Source organism: Schistocerca americana, chromosome 1 (genome assembly GCF_021461395.2).
Source record: "Schistocerca americana isolate TAMUIC-IGC-003095 chromosome 1, iqSchAmer2.1, whole genome shotgun sequence".
NCBI classification, from domain to species: Eukaryota; Metazoa; Arthropoda; class Insecta; order Orthoptera; family Acrididae; genus Schistocerca; species Schistocerca americana.
Window position 1 is genome coordinate 1,234,357,820 of NC_060119.1, and position 17,944 is coordinate 1,234,375,763.

The window sequence follows — 17,944 nt, forward strand, 5'->3', positions numbered from 1 at the left end:
GTCGATGAAGGAATGCATGGCGCAGAAGCCATGCGATGCAAGGAATCCTGAGTAGCGTGAACAGTTGTGTCTTGGAGATTCATCTGTGGCGATTTGGAAATGGCAGCAGTTGGTGGAATGCTTGACACAGGAGCAATGTGGTGAGAAGACGCAGTAGATGAATGTGTTGGTTCACCTTGCTGTGGTTCTGCAGATAGGCTATGTACTGTGCGCCGTATGTGTAACATTTCAGCAGAGACAGAGGCAATGCGAGTGAATAACGCATCGTTCTTGGTGTAGAGTACATAGATTTGTGTGCGCACCTCTGACAAATCAGAGAGCCATGTAGTAATACGCTCGAGCAGACATGAACATGTGGAAAGTGTAGCCAGGGAGGTGGAGAGCGCAGTTGTGCTGAACTTGTTCAGGTATGGAACAGACACGTGGCAGAGTGTGGCAGCCTGCAAGCCAGGTGAAAGTTTGTAATGGCGTAGAAAGTCCAACCCAGTCACAGGTTCATCCATGTTGGCTATATGGAAAGTCCAGGGGAAGATGTGGACTGGTGATAGGTGAAGTGACATCTCAATGGAGCCAAGAACCATGATAGGAGAGTGATTTGAGCGATCAAAGCGATGTTAGCAGGTGAAAGCATGCTGCCTGCATGCTTGGCCGGAAATATGCTGACATCGGTGCTGGTGTCAACGAGAAAGCGAGAGCCCGATGAAAAGTCAGTGATATAGAGGCATCGCACCGTTGGAGCCAATGGTGTGGCATCAGATGGTAGGTGCCGTGAAGGAGCATGGTGAGACGTGGCACCTGAATATGCCCACCGAAATTATTTGGGTAAGTGCAAGGCATGCGACAGTTGCATGTGGTGTCCCCATAAGTAGGATTGCAGCAGCATAGTGGGTAAGCTTGGAGGCGAGGTGGTGTGGAGTGGGAGGGGGCCGTGGTTAGCTGTGTCGTCGGTGGTGGCCGCTCGGGCTGTTGCTCGAGCGAGGTTGGCTACTGTCGGGAGGCCACAGCATTATCTCCTGTAGGTGGCAGCTCCTGACAGACAGCTGAGGAAAGCACACTGGCCTCTGCTGGCAGAGTGCGGAACCGAACGTGCAGGAATGGTAACTGAGGGTGATGGAGATGTCCGTGACAGGCGGTGTTGGTGACGAATGATAGTATAAGCTCGATCAGCTTCAAGAGGGTCAGCGACATGAGATAGTAGGTGAAGTTGTATGTCCGAAGGCAGTTTCACGATCCACAAAGTCCAAAGCATGGCGTCAGGTAATGCTTGATCATCAATTAATGGATGAAGGCGCTGCCAAAGCTGCGAAGGTATGCGGTCGTCAAGGTGTTCATCTTGAATAATGTGGTGGATACCCTCTGCTGATGGGCACCAAAGGCACTTGATGGGCAGTGCTTTTGTCGTTGAATACTTGGGCAAGGGGGATGGTGAGAGGGGCAGATTGCTGATGAGGTCAGGATGAGCGTGGAGGTGACTCACCAGGCAGACAAAATGGCAACATTGTCCGAAATACTGTGGCTATCCAGTAGGTGATCCACTAATGTGAACCAAGTCTTAGGGTTATCTTCTTGCAGAGCAGGCAGCTTAGGATACCTGCCAGGTAACACATGTTGATGCAGCACTGGCAGGCAAAGATCCATGCGTGCAGAGCAGGAAGCCCCCGACACCAGGGGTGTGCAGTAGCGGTGGATGGTATGGCGCTCGAGGTCTGCATGTGGGGGGGGGGGGGGCATGTAGCACATGGTGTGGAGTGAGCAGGTGGAAAGGTCAGCACAGTGTGTCCCAACTGCAGGCCTGACAACGAACACGGCGCAGGTGTAATGGCTGGCGCCGTTGCAACAGTGAGCGGAAGGTGGTCGTGGTGCTGCCACAGGGGGGAGGGGGGGGGGGGGGGGGCTTGACCTCATAACCAGCACCAGCGCCATTATGAAAGCAGGTGGAAGGTGATCATGGTGTAACCATGGAGCGACAGTTGCAGAAACCAGTGCGGTCGAGGCGTCCAGCATTGCTAAGACGGCATATGGGGGGGAGGGGAGTGTTGCGACACTAGGTATATAAGAATGTGCAACCACATGCATTGGAATGTTCACATCACAGTTCTGAAACTTCGTAGGCACATCAAACCAAATGGAAGGAGACTGCGTAGCTGAGGGGTAAACTACAATGTTCTTAACTAGGTTATTTTCCACAGTGTCACTAGGCAGCACGCACTGTCCATGTAGTGGCCTTTGCTGTGTAGTTGCACTTGGTGGTGGACATGTTGAGCCAGTTAAGGTTAAGTGTCCGCACATTAGGTACACCTGACCAGCACAGTTAATAGAATACGTAGCCCTAGCACCAAAAGACACTGGTAGATCCATTGTTCCAAAGACAATGTGGGCTGGCATACAAAGTCTGTTAATGATGAAGTTAAGCACAAGATAACTCAACTCACGAACATACAACGATGATGTCTGTGTCACCACTGTGGTTATCACATATCACAGGTCGGTAATAACACACTTTAGATATTGTAAATGCATTTATTAGACATTGAAGCAAGTGAGAACAAACATGGCAGTACAAAATATAATGAGAAATATATGGAGTTTAGTATGAGCACAGCACCCTTTTAAATATTTCAGCCCTATCAATATTTTCTTAAAATTTCTTTTAAATATATTGTTAGCCTTTCATTAAATAGTTTTATTTTGTTTTCTATTTACTTCTCAACTGAGTGTGCCACCAAGTTAATTACTGCGATTTAACTTTACATTGGGTTGCCTGCCTATATGTTAATGAATATGCATATGAATGATTAATTCTAGCTTGTAACATGACTACATCTTTCAGAGAACTTGAGAGTATCGTGAACTACTTGAATTGGCAAATGTTGAACAATAGACCAAGTGCTTTAATGGCTGGGAGCATTCCTAGATAATTCTTTGTCAGACTTCAGTAAGAAATTATTGAGTCTTCAGTTCTGTCCAGAAAATAACACAGTAAATTATCAAGCTTAGTCACGAAAATTTTACAGTGTAAAACTAAGTACTGTACTGTCTGCCCTGATAGCTGAATGGTCAGCGTGACGGACTGACATCCTAAGGGGCCCGGGTTCGATTCCCGGCTGGGTCGGGGATTCTCTCCACTCAGGGACTGGGTGTTGTGTTGTCTTCATCATTATTTCATCCCCATCCGGTGCGCAGGTCACCCAATGTGGCGTTGAATGTAATAAGACCTGCACCAAGGCGGCCAAACCTGCCTAGTAAGGGGCTTTCTGGCCAATGATGCCAAACGCTCATTTTCAGTAATGTAGCAATTACAAGCACTCAGTTTTCCAGGATTAACTCACAAACACACACTTTTATTTATTGATCTACATATAATACAAATAGGTGTTATCCGGCATAACCCTTTTTTTTGTAAATTATGCAGTTTGTCTATTATCTATTTGATTTACACGAGTAGGGAGCTAATTAATAACTATCTACATTCGATATTTTATTCCTTATAGTGTAGCTTGATGGCTCAGTGGATAAGTGTAGGTATGTGAATTTGTCATGCTAGATAGTTTTGAGAAAACTAGCCAAATTCTCAACAATCTCATGATTCATGATATCAAGAAAAATGGACTGTACTGTCCTCTCTCTATCAGGTATATGAAGCATACCATTAGTGGAAGAACTATTTCCTAGGAGTGCAGCTGCCGGGGTGAGTCTTAAACTCTTTACTTAAGCTTCGTATCACCTGGCTGCAGCTGCCATAACTTCAAATATGGTTGTTACATGAACAAAATAAACACTCAAAAGGCCACACTCTTGCTATTTATATGAGAAAATGACAAAGAACTAAACAAAGTTTTGATGGTATTCATAAATGCATTTTATTGTTTTTCAATGAACAAAGTCATATTTGCTCTTCCACTGAATTAGTCTGTGACATATCTTTGCTCTAAACTTTGTACAAGATTATTCAGCCCTTAATGAAAACAATATATTTTTTTCTGTATCAGAGAGGATATTTAAAATGGTTCAAATGGCTCTGAGTACTATGCGACTCAACTTCCGAGGTCATCAGTCGCCTAGAACTTAGAACTAATTAAACCTAACTAACCTAAGGACATCACACACATCCATGCCCGAGGCAGGATTCGAACCTGCGACCGTAGCGGTCACGCGGTTCCAGACTGAAGCGCCTTTAACCGCACGGCCACACCGGCCGGCAGAGGATATTTAGTTGACTGATTTGATTTATATTTTGGACTTTACATGTAGCATGTCCAGAGATGCAGTTGAGGCATGTACAGTAATTCCAACCATAAAGTTTGAAGGTAAGGTGATGTGCTGATATACTGAAGCCAAAATTTCACAAATACAAAGAAGAAAGAAAAACTAGATTTGCATTGGAGGCACCAGAAAATATAGTACCTTCTATGACACACTATATGGTGGTTTTACGAGTAAAGATTTGGATTCAACAGTTTTATCTTGCAACAGCACAGTGGCACTGAGAATACTGCCAGAAATTCTATGATGCATTTCCTGCACAATACTCAAGAACAGGTAACATTCCAGTCCATTTACTTATGTTCATAATTTGTGCAATATCTTAGAGTGCTGCACTAAAAACAACCATATTGCAAATAAAAGTGATATAATGAAATCACTTCCAGAAGTCTATGGCAAAATATTGACAGTGGAAACATCAAAACTGATAGAATCAATAGAACTGATATTTCCAGGCAGTATTTCCTTAGGAGAAAGAAGGCATCTGTTCCCAATGACACTTAGAATGGCACAACATATGATGTGCATTATTTTTGTAAATTTTGGATTTTCAACCTTCTCTGTATGTTCATACTGTTGCAGTGACCAATTCTTACCCATCAATAAATGTCAATTTGCTCTACTGTTAGAACACTTGTTTTAAGTGTCCAGGTACATTCAGTCATTACAGAAACTATTCAAAGGAAAGAGCAGTTCTAAAACTAACAGCTGCTTATAGCATTATTTTGTTTGATAGAAGGTTTCATTTTCATATGTAAAATTAATATTAAAGCAACTATACTCTGTGGTGCAAGTTCTTGTTAACACGGTTTGTCTCCTAAACAAATTCTAAAGTCAAAATATGCCGGTGAACAAATGCATTTAACATTTCATGTATGTGAAGATAGAGCAGAGGTAAGTAAGGAAGTAACTACATGAGGCTACTAAAAAGAAAACCAACCTAATGCATGGTTGCTATATTTATCTCGGTACAATCAAAATACATATAAAAAAAACCTCTCACCTGCAGAAAGTGAGTAACACAGAAAAGTTATTAATCATACCTGCACTAGAAACTTACTAAGAGGTGCTACTAGCTGACACCTGATAACCTCGAAATATCTGAGTCTTTTTCGAATGGAGAATCATATTCACTGTATTTTGTCTCTTGAAACTACTATATCGAGAATAGACATGATTTTGCATTTTATTTTTTGGGACATCCATGAAATGTTCTCAAGCCCAAGATTTATTATTCACTACCATCAATATGAGGCAACAGCCTTGCCACAGTGGATACACCGGTTCCCATCAGATCACCGAAGTTAAGCGCTGTCGGGTGTGGCTGGCACTTGGATAGGTGACCATCAGGGCTGCCATGCACTGTTGCCATTTTTCGGGGTGCACTCAGCCTCGTGATGCCAACTGAGGAGCTACTTGACTGAATAGTAGCAGCTCCGGTCAAAGAAAACCATCATAACGACCGGGAGAGTGGTGTGCTGACCACATGCCCCTCCTATCCGCATCCTCAGCTGAAGATGACACGGCAGTCGGATGGTCCCGATGGGCCACCATCAATATGGATTACAAATACTGAGTTTAGTATAGTTCTCTTCTACGCATGCCATATGAATGATACAGCTCAGATGAAATGACTGAATTTTCCTTGTGCATCCCCTGGCATTGCATGCCTCCAGATTACATTTCGGCTTTTCACTGTGACGAGAAGGCAAATTCTCCATTTGTGACTAAGCCTACTGACTCATTCTGCAGGAGTCTGAGCCTGTTGTTGTCTTCAGATTCTGAGTGCTGCAGAATCATGACATCAGAGGCATGTGTACAGAGTCAAGAGTCTCATGAGGTATGTTTTTCAATAAATGGTTTAATACTTCTTCTTGAGTGTCTAGTCATGGGCTCCTATTTCCTATCCCTAGGTAAGAATCAGTGACAAATCCGAAGTTCTAGCCTTAGTTGGTCACAGGTTCTTTTTCTGTCACTAACTACTTCTTTGTAAAAAGTGGAAAATACCATGTTATACCATGTTTCAGAGTCCACAATACACTGTAAGTACCTCTATAATGGCTGGAGCCAGTTAAAATACAAGTGAAGGCAAGGGCATACAACCTCCAACAGGACCATACCTAGTAAAATAACACGTAAAATACCACAGCATTCACAAACCAACATTCAATCCAAAGACAGCTTTACGATCTTTATGGCTGAATGACGATCAATTCCTTTATTGCTTTCAATCTGTCCTCTTACTCCATAAAAATATCTGTCTACAATTCTGAAGAATTGACTTATTGGAAAGTCAGAGGCAAACATAGAGACAGAGAGAGAGAGAGAGAGAGAATAGAATAGAGTAGAACAGAATGGGTAGCTTTGAGGGATGAAGTAGTGAAGGCAGCACAGGATCAAGTAGGTAAAAAGACAAGGGCTAGTAGAAATCCTTGGGTAACAGAAGATATATTGAATTTAATTGATGAAAGGAGAAAATATAAAAATGCAGTAAATGAAGCAGGCAAAAAGGAATACAAACGTCTCAAAAATGAGATCGACAGGAAGTGCAAAATGGCTAAGCAGGGATAGCTAGACGACAAATGTAAGGATGTAGAGGCTTATCTCACTAGGGGTAAGATAGATACTGCCTACAGGAAAATTAAAGAGAGCTTTGGAGAAAAGAGAACCACTTGTATGAATATCAAGAGCTCAGATGGAAACCCAGTTCTAAGCAAAGTAGGGAAAGCAGAAAGGTGGAAGGAGTATATAGAGGGTCTAAACAAGGGCGATGTACTTGAGGACAATATTATGGAAATGGAAGAGGATGTAGATGAAGATGAAATGGGAGATACGATACTGCGTGAAGAGTTTGACAGAGCACTGAAAGACCTAAATCGAAACAAGGCCCCAGGAGTAGACAATATTCCATTGGAACTACTGACTGCCTTGGGAGAGCCAGTCCTGACAAAACTCTACCATCTGGTGAGCAAGATGTATGAGACAGGCGAAATACCCTCAGACTTAAAGAAGAATACAATAATTCCAACCCCAAAGAAAGAAGGTGTTGACAGATGTGAAAATTACCAAACTATCAGTTTAATAAGTCACGGCTGCAAAATACTAACGCGAATTCTTTACAGACGAATGGAAAAACTAGTAGAAGCCAACCTTGGGGAAGATCAGTTTGGATTCCGTAGAAATATCGGAACTCGTGAGGCAATACTGACCCTACGACTTATCTTCGAAGCTAGATTAAGGAAAGGCAAACCTACTTTTCTAGCATTTGTAGACTTAGAGAAAGCATTTCACAATGTTGAGTGGAATACTCTCTTTCAAATTCTGAAGGGGGCAGGGGTAAAATACAGGGAACGAAAAGCTATTTACAATTTGTACAGAAACCAGATGGCAGTTATAAGAGTCGAGAGACATGAAAGGGAAGCAGTGGTTGGGAAGGGAGTGAGTCAGGCTTGTAGCCTCTCCCCGATGTTATTCAATCTCTATATTGAGCAAGCAGTAAAGGAAACAAAAGAAAAATTCAGAGTAGGTATTAAAATCCATGGAGAAGAAATAAAAACTTTGAGGTTCGCCGATGACATTGTAATTCTGTCAGAGACAGCAAAGGACTTGGAAGAGCAGTTGAATCGAATGGATAGTGTCTTGAAAAGAGGATGTAAGATGAACATCAACAAAAGCAAAACGAGGATAATGGAATGTAGTCGAATTAAGTTGGGTGATGCTGAGGGAATTAGATTAGGAAATGAGACACTTAAACCAGTAAAGGAGTTTTGCTATTTAGGGAGTAAAATAACTGATGATGGTCGAAGTAGAGAGGATATAAAATGTAGTCTGGCAATGGCAAGGAAATCGTTTCTGAAGAAGAGAAATTTGTTAACATCGAGTATAGATTTAAGTGTCAGGAAGTCATTTCTGAAAGTATTTGAATGGAGTATAGCCATGTATGGAAGTGAAACATGGACGATAACTAGTTTGGACAAGAAGAGAATAGAAGCTTTCGAAATGTGGTGCTACAGAAGAATGCTGAAGATTAGATGGGTAGATCACATAACTAATGAGGAAGTATTGAATAGGACTGGGGAGAAGAGAAGTTTGTGGCACAACTTGACTAGAAGAAGGGATCGGTTGGTAGGACATGTTCTGAGGCATCAAGGGATAACCAGTTTAGTATTGGAAGGCAGCGTGGAGGGTAAAAATCGTAGAGGGAGACCAAGAGATGAATACACTAAGCAGATTCAGAAGGATGTAGGTTGCAGTAGGTACTGGGAGATGAAGAAGCTTGCACAGGATGGAGTAGTGTGGAGAGCTGCATCAAACCAGTCTCAGGACTGAAGACCACAACAACAAAAGACTAGAATAGAATAACAGAAAGGGAAACGGATCTGGGGGTTATGTATCAGCAATCATAAGTGCTTTTGTGTAGTACCTCTACAGATGGAAGAGTAACAAATGAATTAACAAACTAACATTACATAATTGTATTATGTACCAATTATCTGAAAAATGACATTAAGGAACTGATTTTTTTCCCCCCACAATAGCTATGAATCAAGCTCCCCAGAAGTTGATGCCAATGTCCTCAGCTATCACTTGCAGCCACCATCTGGATTTTCAAACAGCCAAGAACTGAGTGAAGCTGAATGTGACCGTGACTCCAACCAACTTGCCAAGTTTCTTGCCAGGTAAATTCTGTTTAACTACAAGTTTACATAGCATTCACAATGATAGCAAACAATTGTACCTTACTGTAAATGAAATATGTTTGATCTGCAATCTTCACAATATGTTATCATACTCACAAAATTTGACCTTGCTTTACAAAAGTATGAAGTGACTATGGGATATTTTGGAAAAACAGATATATTTGCATTAGGAGCTTTCAAGACAATACAAAATTTCAGCCAAAACCAGTTGACGTTGATTAGTGGCAAAGTGACTCTTCTGAAACCAATTGTCTAAGTGAGTTTGTTTCATATTTCTTGGTTCTTTGAATTTCAGAGATAATCTATTTAGTAGATTTTTAGAGTTCCATGTATCACAATTTTATTTATTTATTTGTTTTTGCCAGTTGTTGTGCATCTTTCTGTCCATGAGTAAAGACCTTTTTTCTCAGGAGGATGTAGATGTTAGGCACTAAGATCTATGGCCCTTGGTAGTGTAAAAAATGTAGAGCTTTTAGTCAATGCAGTTAAAAGATGTGACCATATATGTCACATATTTTGATACAAACTCACTCATCGAAAACTATATATGAACTATTTACATTCTTGTCAGTTCTGGTGGTCTGGCATAAAGTTTATGCCTGGAAACTGAGATGTCATGAGATCAAATCTTGGTTGGACCATATATTTTTTCAGCCTTTTTTAACCTAGCCTACAACTCTTTTAAAAGTTGTCAGAAACAACATAGTTTGGATTCCACATTAAACTGCAGGTCCCCTACCCATTTTCTGGTTGGATGACTCAGGTTAGATAGGGACATGCTGCTAGTTCACTGCTTACTGCACAAATTTCAAGGTATATGAAGAGGAAAACACAGGAAGTTTAATCTGATGTCAAATGTACCAATAACAGAATTTTTGGTGCTTTGAACGATTATTCTGTAACTATTGTTTGTGCTCTTTTGGTTTTAGATAAGGAAAAGCTAAAAATTTTATCAGCATAACAGTAACTGGTTGATAATGGCACTGCCAGGTATTATCTTTAAATCCCAATAAAATGTCCTGGTATCTGGTCACTGGACCTGACGGGATATGTCTACACAGAGTATGTAAAAGACCTTGCTCCTCTTCTAGCATCAGCCTGCAACTGATTCTGGAAGAGTGAAGTGTTTCTGGTGATTGGAGAAGAGTGCAGGACATTCCTATTTTCAAGATGGGTCGCTGCACAAAATCACAAATCTATAGGTCTATCTTCTTGCTGTCAATACGCTGTAGAATTTTGAAACATGTTTTATGCTACTCACATATCTATAAGTCTATCTTCTTGCTGTCAATATGCTGTAGAATTTTGAAACATGTTCTATGCTACCATAGTTTGACATTTCTGGAGACAAAAAATCTCCCCTGTAGGAATCAATGCAGATTCTGCAAAAAATGATTACGTGATGCTCGGCTTGCTCTGTTCTCTTTCTATAACACTACTGCACACATGTATTAACAGGGTTCTGTATTTACATTAACAGGAAGCTACTTGTCTTTAAGAGGGTCCGTGTGTTGTGGTATAAGTTCATTTCAGCTCTTAAAATAATAGTCCATGTTAGCCTCACTGCTGGTGAATACAAGTCCCACTATAAACACTACTCTGGTCGCTATGCACTCTCATAGCGGGTGATGTGAACTGACAGATGCCAACTACGACAGTGACTAGGCTAGTGATTGAGAGTAAGCTAGTGACTGAGCCCTCCGGTCGGCGGCAGCAATCTAAATACTTGTGGTTGAGAAGGCATTGGCAGCATGTAGCTTGTGAGTCTGTCTCTGGCCTCCCTTCTGACAGGCGCCCTTGATGCAGCACCTCCTATCAATCTTCTTGCCACACCTTTGCTGACAGGTGTGGTAGTGACAGTTTGCACCAGCATATTCCTTCCCCACGAAATGCCACACAGTTTTCATGTAGCAAAGATGTGAATGACAATGGAGTGGGAGGTAGGATGCTGGATGTAGGGGTGAGCCAGGAGGCAGGATTGTGCAGGATGGTGTACTCCCGACTGTACCCTGCAATCCGGCTTGTAAGCCAACAGGAACATCCTCTGGAAAACATCTCCAGGACTGAGGGCATGTTGTGGGGCAATGGCGGGTCCAGGTCCATTGAGTTGGCGTGCGAAGGTGAGGGCACATAATCCATCTGCTTCTCCTGGGGTGTCCTGGTGACAGCAGTGGGCAGCTGCGAAGGCCACATGGTCCTGGGAGACCTTGAACCTTAGGGTAATAAAAGCAGCAGAATCATGGGGCAAATGGCATTCATGAATTTGGTTCTGGGGGCGGCGCTGCAAAACCATTGGGACCTGCAGTTAAGTACATAAAAGAGCCAATGCATTCCTGGATCATGCCTCTTTCTCAGTACCCATCGTTGCCATAAACCCTGAAAAGAAAAAGATCGCGCAGGCACAAAGCGATACTTGCGGACCACTAGTGGCTCTGGATGCTGTGGTGTGTGTAGCAAGTGTAGCACCATCCGATGGCAGAGACCATGCAGAAGTTCTGCTGGTGATGGTCCGCCTCCTGGGTGGGAGCGATAGGAGGTGACAAAGAGTTGCACCAGCTGTTCCCATGTGTGGGAGGTGTGAAGCTTGGCCATTTGTTCTTTGAAAGTGTGTACTAAGTGTTCTGCTTCCCCATAGGACTGGGGGTGAAACAGAGCACCTGTTGGATGTCAAATGCCATTTCATTCACAAACAGTTCACAAACACGTGAAGTGAACTGTCCGATACAAGCACTTCTGACAACCTATGCAAAACATTGGAATTGTGCTATGTGACGTGGTAGAAGCCATATGCACTGCAAATGGGAACTTGATAAAAGAGTCTACCACTATGAGCCAACAAGTGTTGCAATATGGTCCTGCAAAGACAATGTGCACTCATTGCCATGGCGATTGAGTCTTAGACCAAGCTGGGAATGTCTGAGGGGGAGCAGTTTGGTTTTTCATGCATGTGTGACACTGTGACATCATCTGTTCAATGTAAGCATCCATGCCCTACAAAGTACAGTGCAGTTGTGCTAACTGTGCGAACAATTCCCCAATGTCCTTGATGGAGCAATCACAACACATTCTTTTGCAACACTTTGGGAATAAGCACACAAGATTGTCCACTGTCATTTTGAACTAGAATCACACATCTACATCTACATCTACATCCACATTTATACTCCGCAAGCCACCCAACGGTGTGTGGCGGAGGGCACTTTACGTGCCACTGTCATTACTTCCCTTTCCTGTTCCAGTCGCGTATGGTTCGCGGGAAGAACAACTGTCTGAAAGCCTCCGTGCGCGCTCTAATCTCTCTAATTTTACATTCGTGATCTCCTCGGGAGATATAAGTAGGGGGAAGCAATATATTCGATACCTCATCCAGAAACGCACCCTCTCGAAACCTGGCGAGCAAGCTACACCGCGATGCAGAGCGCCTCTCTTGCAGAGTCTGCCACTTGAGTTTGTTAAACATCTCCGTAATGCTATCACGGTTACCAAATAACCCTGGGACCCGATCTGGTATGGATCCCACAATGATGAGCAATACTCAAGTACAGGTCGAACGAGTGTTTTGTAAGCCACCTCCTTTGTTGATGGACTACATTTTCTAAGGACTCTCCCAATGAATTTCAACCTGGTAACCGCCTTACCAACAATTAATTTTATATGATCATTCCACTTCAAATCGTTCCGCACGCATACTCCCAGATATTTTACAGAAGTAACTGCTACCAGTGTTTGTTCCACTATCATATAATCATACAATAAAGGATCCTTCTTTCTATGTATTCGCAATACATTACATTTGTCTATGTTAAGGGTCAGTTGCCACTCCCTGCACCAACTGCCTATCCGCTGCAGATCTTCCTGCATTTCGCTACAATTTTCTAATGCTGCAACTTCTCTGTATACTACAGCATCATCTGCGAAAAGCCGCATGGGACTTCCGACACTATCTACTGGGTCATTTATATATATTGTGAAAAGCAATGGTCCCATAACACTCCCCTGTGGCACGCCAGAGGTTACTTTAACGTCTGTAGACGTCTCTCCATTGATAACAACATGCTGTATTCTGTTTGCTAAAAACTCTTCAATCCAGCCACACAGCTGGTCTGATATTCCGTAGGCTCTTACTTTGTTTATCAGGCAACAGTGCGGAACTGTATCGAACGCCTTCCGGAAGTCAAGAAAAATAGCATCTACCTGGGAGCCTGTATCTAATATTTTCTGGGTCTCATGAACAAATAAAGCGAGTTGGGTCTCACACGATCGCTGTTTCCGGAATCCATGTTGATTCCTACATAGTAGATTCTGGGTTTCCAAAAACGACATGATACTCGAGCAAAAAACATGTTCTAAAATTCTACAACAGATCGACCTCAGAGATATAGGTCTATAGTTTTGCGCATCTGCTCGACGACCCTTCTTGAAGACTGGGACTACCTGTGCTCTTTTCCAATCATTTGGAACCTTCCGTTCCTCTAGAGACTTTCGGTACACGGCTGTTAGAAGGGGGGCAAGTTCTTTCGCATACTCTGTGTAGAATCGAATTGGTATCCCGTCAGGTCCAGTGGACTTTCCTCTATTGAGTGATTCCAGTTGCTTTTCTATTCCTTGGACACTTATTTCGATATCAGCCATTTTTTCGTTTGTGCGAGGATTTAGAGAAGGAACTGCAGTGCGGTGTTCCTCTGTGAAACAGCTTTGGAAAAAGGTGTTTAGTATTTCAGCTTTACGCGTGTCATCCTCTGTTTCAATGCCATCATCATCCCGGAGTGTCTGGATACGCTGTTTCGAGCCACTTACTGATTTAACGTAAGACCAGAACTTCCTAGGATTTTCTGTCAAGTCGGTACATAGACTTTTACTTTCGAATTCACTGAACGCTTCACGCATAGCCCTCCTTACGCTATCTTTGACATCGTTTAGCTTCTGTTTGTCTGAGAGGTTTTGGGTGCGTTTAAACTTGGAGTGAAGCTCTCTTTGCTTTCGCAGTAGTTTCCTAACTTTGTTGTTGTACCACGGTGGGTTTTTCCCGTCCCTCACAGTTTTACTCGGCACGTACCTGTCTAAAACGCATTTTACGATTGCCTTGAACTTTTTCTATAAACACTCAACATTGTCAGTGTCGGAACAGAAATTTTCGTTTTGATCTGTTAGGTAGTCTGAAATCTGCCTTCTATTACTCTTGCTAAACAGATAAACCTTCCTCCTTTTTTTTATATTCCTATTAACTTCCATATTCAGGGATGCTGCAACGGCCTTATGATCACTGATTCCCTGTTCTGCACTTAAAGAGTCGAAAAGTTCGGGTCTGTTTGTTATCAGTAGGTCCAAGATGTTATCTCCACGAGTCGGTTCTCTGTTTAATTGCTCGAGGTAATTTTCGGATAGTGCACTCAGTATAATGTCACTCGATGCTCTGTCCGTACCACCCGTCCTAAACATCTGAGTGTCCCAGTCTATATCTGGTAAATTGAAATCTCCACCTAAGACTATAACATGCTGAGAAAATTTATGTGAAATGTATTCCAAATTTTCTCTCAGTTGTTCTGCCACTAATGCTGCTGAGTCGGGAGGTCGGTAAAAGGAGCCAATTATTAACCTAGCTCGGTTGTTGAGTGTAACCTCCACCCATAATAATTCACAGGAACTATCCACTTCTACTTAACTACAGGATAAGCTACTACTAACAGCGGCGAACACTCCACCACCAGTTGCATGCAATCTATCCTTTCTAAACACCGTCTGTACCTTTGTAAAAATTTCGGCAGAATTTATCTCTGGCTTCAGCCAGCTTTCTGTACCTATAACGATTTCAGCTTCGGTGCATTCTATCAGCACTTGAAGTTCCGGTACTTTACCAACGCAGCTTCGACAGTTTACAATTACAATACCGATTGCTGCTTGGTACCCGCATGTCCTGACTTTGCCCCGCACCCGTTGAGGCTGTTGCCCTTTCTGTACTTGCCCAAGGCCATCTAACCTAAAAAACCGCCCAGCCCATGCCACACAACCCCTGCTACCCGTGTAGCCACTTGTTGCGTGTAGTGGACTCCTGACCTATCCAGCAGAACCCAAAACCCCACCACCCTATGGCGCAAGTCAAGGAATCTGCAGCCCACACGGTCGCAGAACCGTCTCAGCCTCTGATTCAGACCCTCCACTCGGCTCTGTACCAAAGGTCCGCCGTCAGTCCTGTCGACGATGCTGCAGATGGTGAGCTCTGCTTTCATCCCACTAGCGAGACTGGCAGTCTTCACCAAATCAGATAGCCGCCGGAAGCCAGAGAGGATTTCCTCGGATCCATAGCGACACACATCATTGGTGCCGATACGAGCGACCACCTGCGAATGGGTGCACCCTGTACCCTTCATGGCATCCGGAAGGACCCTTTCCACATCTGGAATGACTCCCCCCTGTATGCACATGGAGTGCACATTGGTTTTCTTCCCCTCTCTTGCTGCCATATCCCTAAGGGGCCCCATTACCCGCCTGACGTTGGAGCTCCCAACTACCAGTAAGCCCACCCTCTGCAACCGCCCGGATCTTGCAGACTGAGGGGCAACCTCTGGAACAGGACAAACAGTCATGTCAGGCTGAAGATCAGTATCAGCCTGAGACAGAGCCTGAAACCGGTTCGTCAGACAAACTGGAGAGGCCTTCAGTTCAGCCCTCCAGAATGTCTTTCGCCCCCTGCCACACCTTGAGACGACCTCCCATTCTACCACCAGTGAGGGATCAGCCTCAATGTGGGCAGTATCCCGGGCAACCACAGTCATAGTCCGATCGGGAGATGCGTGGGATGAGCTGGCCATCCCCGACAAACCCCCATCCGGAACCCCACAGTGATGCCCATTGGCAACAGCCTCAAGCTGTGTGACTGAAGCCAACACTGCCTGAAGCTGGGAGTGAAGGGATGCCAACTCAGCCTGCATCCGAACACAGCAGTTGCAGTCCCTATCCATGCTAAAAACTGTTGTGCAAAAAACGTCTGAACTAATCTACAGAGAGCGCAAACAAATCGACACAAAATTTAAACGGTTATTAAAATACAAGATTGCCTAGTAAATGCAGTAATGCTGCTACTTGCGCACTGCTGACACACTGCTCGGCGGCGGAAGGAGACTACGCGATTTTACACTATTCAGGTACGAAAATGCGATGCTACAACTCTCAAATACTATAATATGCCCGAAATTTATGAATTAGACAATGCAAGTACCAAAAACACGCAAAGAAATTAAGAATTAAACTATGTAACAAATGAGTGAGCTAGGAGTATACGACTTGCTGCTGCAGCTGCTTATCCAACGGCGGCAGGGAGCACACTGACTGTGACCAACCGACACTGGCCGTTCAAAACAAAAACAGAAGACAAACGACTACGTGAATTTACACTATTCAGGTACTAAAACGCGATGCTACAACTCTCAAATACTATAAAACACCCGAAATTTATGAATTAGACAATGCAAGTACCAAAAACACCTTGTTGAACTGAAAGGTTATGTCGACTTGCAAAATATCAGTACACAACTGAGTTCAGGATACTGTTCAATGAACAAGGCCAAGACATGTGAATGTAATGCACCAAAACCTTGAGATCTGGGTCTGCTTCCGTGGCTTATGCAATTTTTCTGTAATGCAAGAGAAAAGATTCCAGCAATTCAGAGTCCTGTACATTGATGCAGCAGATGCATCAAAATCAGAGCCTGGGCCAATCAGAAGGTGAGAATGGGCGTTTGCATTGCCATGCTTTGCTGTAGGTCTATATAAAATTTCATACTGATACTGCGAAAGCAACAGAGCCCAATGTCGCAATTTTTGAGCAGAGCGAGTAGGAAGTGGCACCTGTTTCTAACTGAAAGTTCACATGATGGCCAGTAATTTGTAATGAGACACATAGTTTGTTAGAATGTCGTTGCACAGCACTAGGGTGAGGAGGAGGCACCGCCATAATCTTGCTTTCATCAGAATATGTTGTAGGTTTTGGAAACAGCGTTCACTGCATGTGCATGAGCATTTTTTTCTGGGGTATGGGAAAAATTGGTGGTTTTGTACTGTTGCGAACAGACTGGTTGGACATGGCCTTTTTTCCACACGTGTAACATGTTGTGTTACATGACTGGCAATCCTGTCTTTCATGGCAAGCAAAACATCTAGGGCAAGACTTCACTAAATTCACAGGTCTGTTTATATGTCTACATTGCTGTCCGCGTGGCTGTGTATGCGCTCTTTGTTGTGTTGTGGCTGCTTGGGGCAATCACGAGCAAGAGGTGACTCGACCCAACAAATCGGGGCCTGATCAAACTTATCAGCCACTATGACACCTGAATCATATTGCCCTAAGATCTGCAATACTTGAGGAAGTGATGGATCATGCTCTAAGATTTGCAATACTTGAGGAAGTGATGGATCACAGTACTTTAGGATCTGTTCCCATATTCTACTATCTGGGTCTAATCATTAAATTGCTGTAGAAATTGCCACAAATTTACTTAAATTTACACTTCCTAGTCATGCTCGTTAGTTCTGTGTACCACTGGCGGTACATCTGTTCTGGCTTTTTCGGTAAGCAAAAGAACTATCTGGCTGCAGTTACTTGGACTTGCTGGTCATAGTACTGAGTTAATGCAGTGAGTACTTGGTCATAGCTGATTTCATCCGGAGAGGTGGTTGGGAATAGTTTTCATATTGATTTGAACTCTGGGGACCCTGCAATCAAAAGAAAGTATTGTAGCCTTACAGCACCTTGAAAACGATGAACTGGACAGTGTGCTTTGAACTGAGTTAGTTATTCAAGCCATTCCTCTTCTGTGTTGTTAAAATGCTGGAACATTGGTATGCTGGTCGGCAGCACTTGCTGGGCCGGTTGGTTGGTTGTGCGGCCAACGCAGCTTGTGCAGCCAGTAGCTGTTGTACTGTCGTCAGCAGGGTAGCAATTTGTTGGTTCTGAAACCAAAAAACTTGTGTTACGTCCATCACAT

General features: G+C 43.4%; 1 protein-coding gene and 1 pseudogene across 1 annotated transcript in view; both read left to right on the plus strand.

Moving 5' to 3' along the window:
• The window catches only part of LOC124598389 (Down syndrome cell adhesion molecule-like protein Dscam2), a 449,350-nt gene that overhangs the window by 428,785 nt on the left and 2,621 nt on the right, over window positions 1-17,944 (plus strand). Inside the window, exon 35 of the mRNA XM_047135997.1 lies at window positions 8,802-8,942. Coding sequence (XP_046991953.1) covers window positions 8,802-8,942 — 141 coding nt within the window. The remainder of the gene's footprint in view (window positions 1-8,801; window positions 8,943-17,944) is intronic.
• On the plus strand, window positions 5,517-5,634 carry LOC124559907 (annotated as a pseudogene).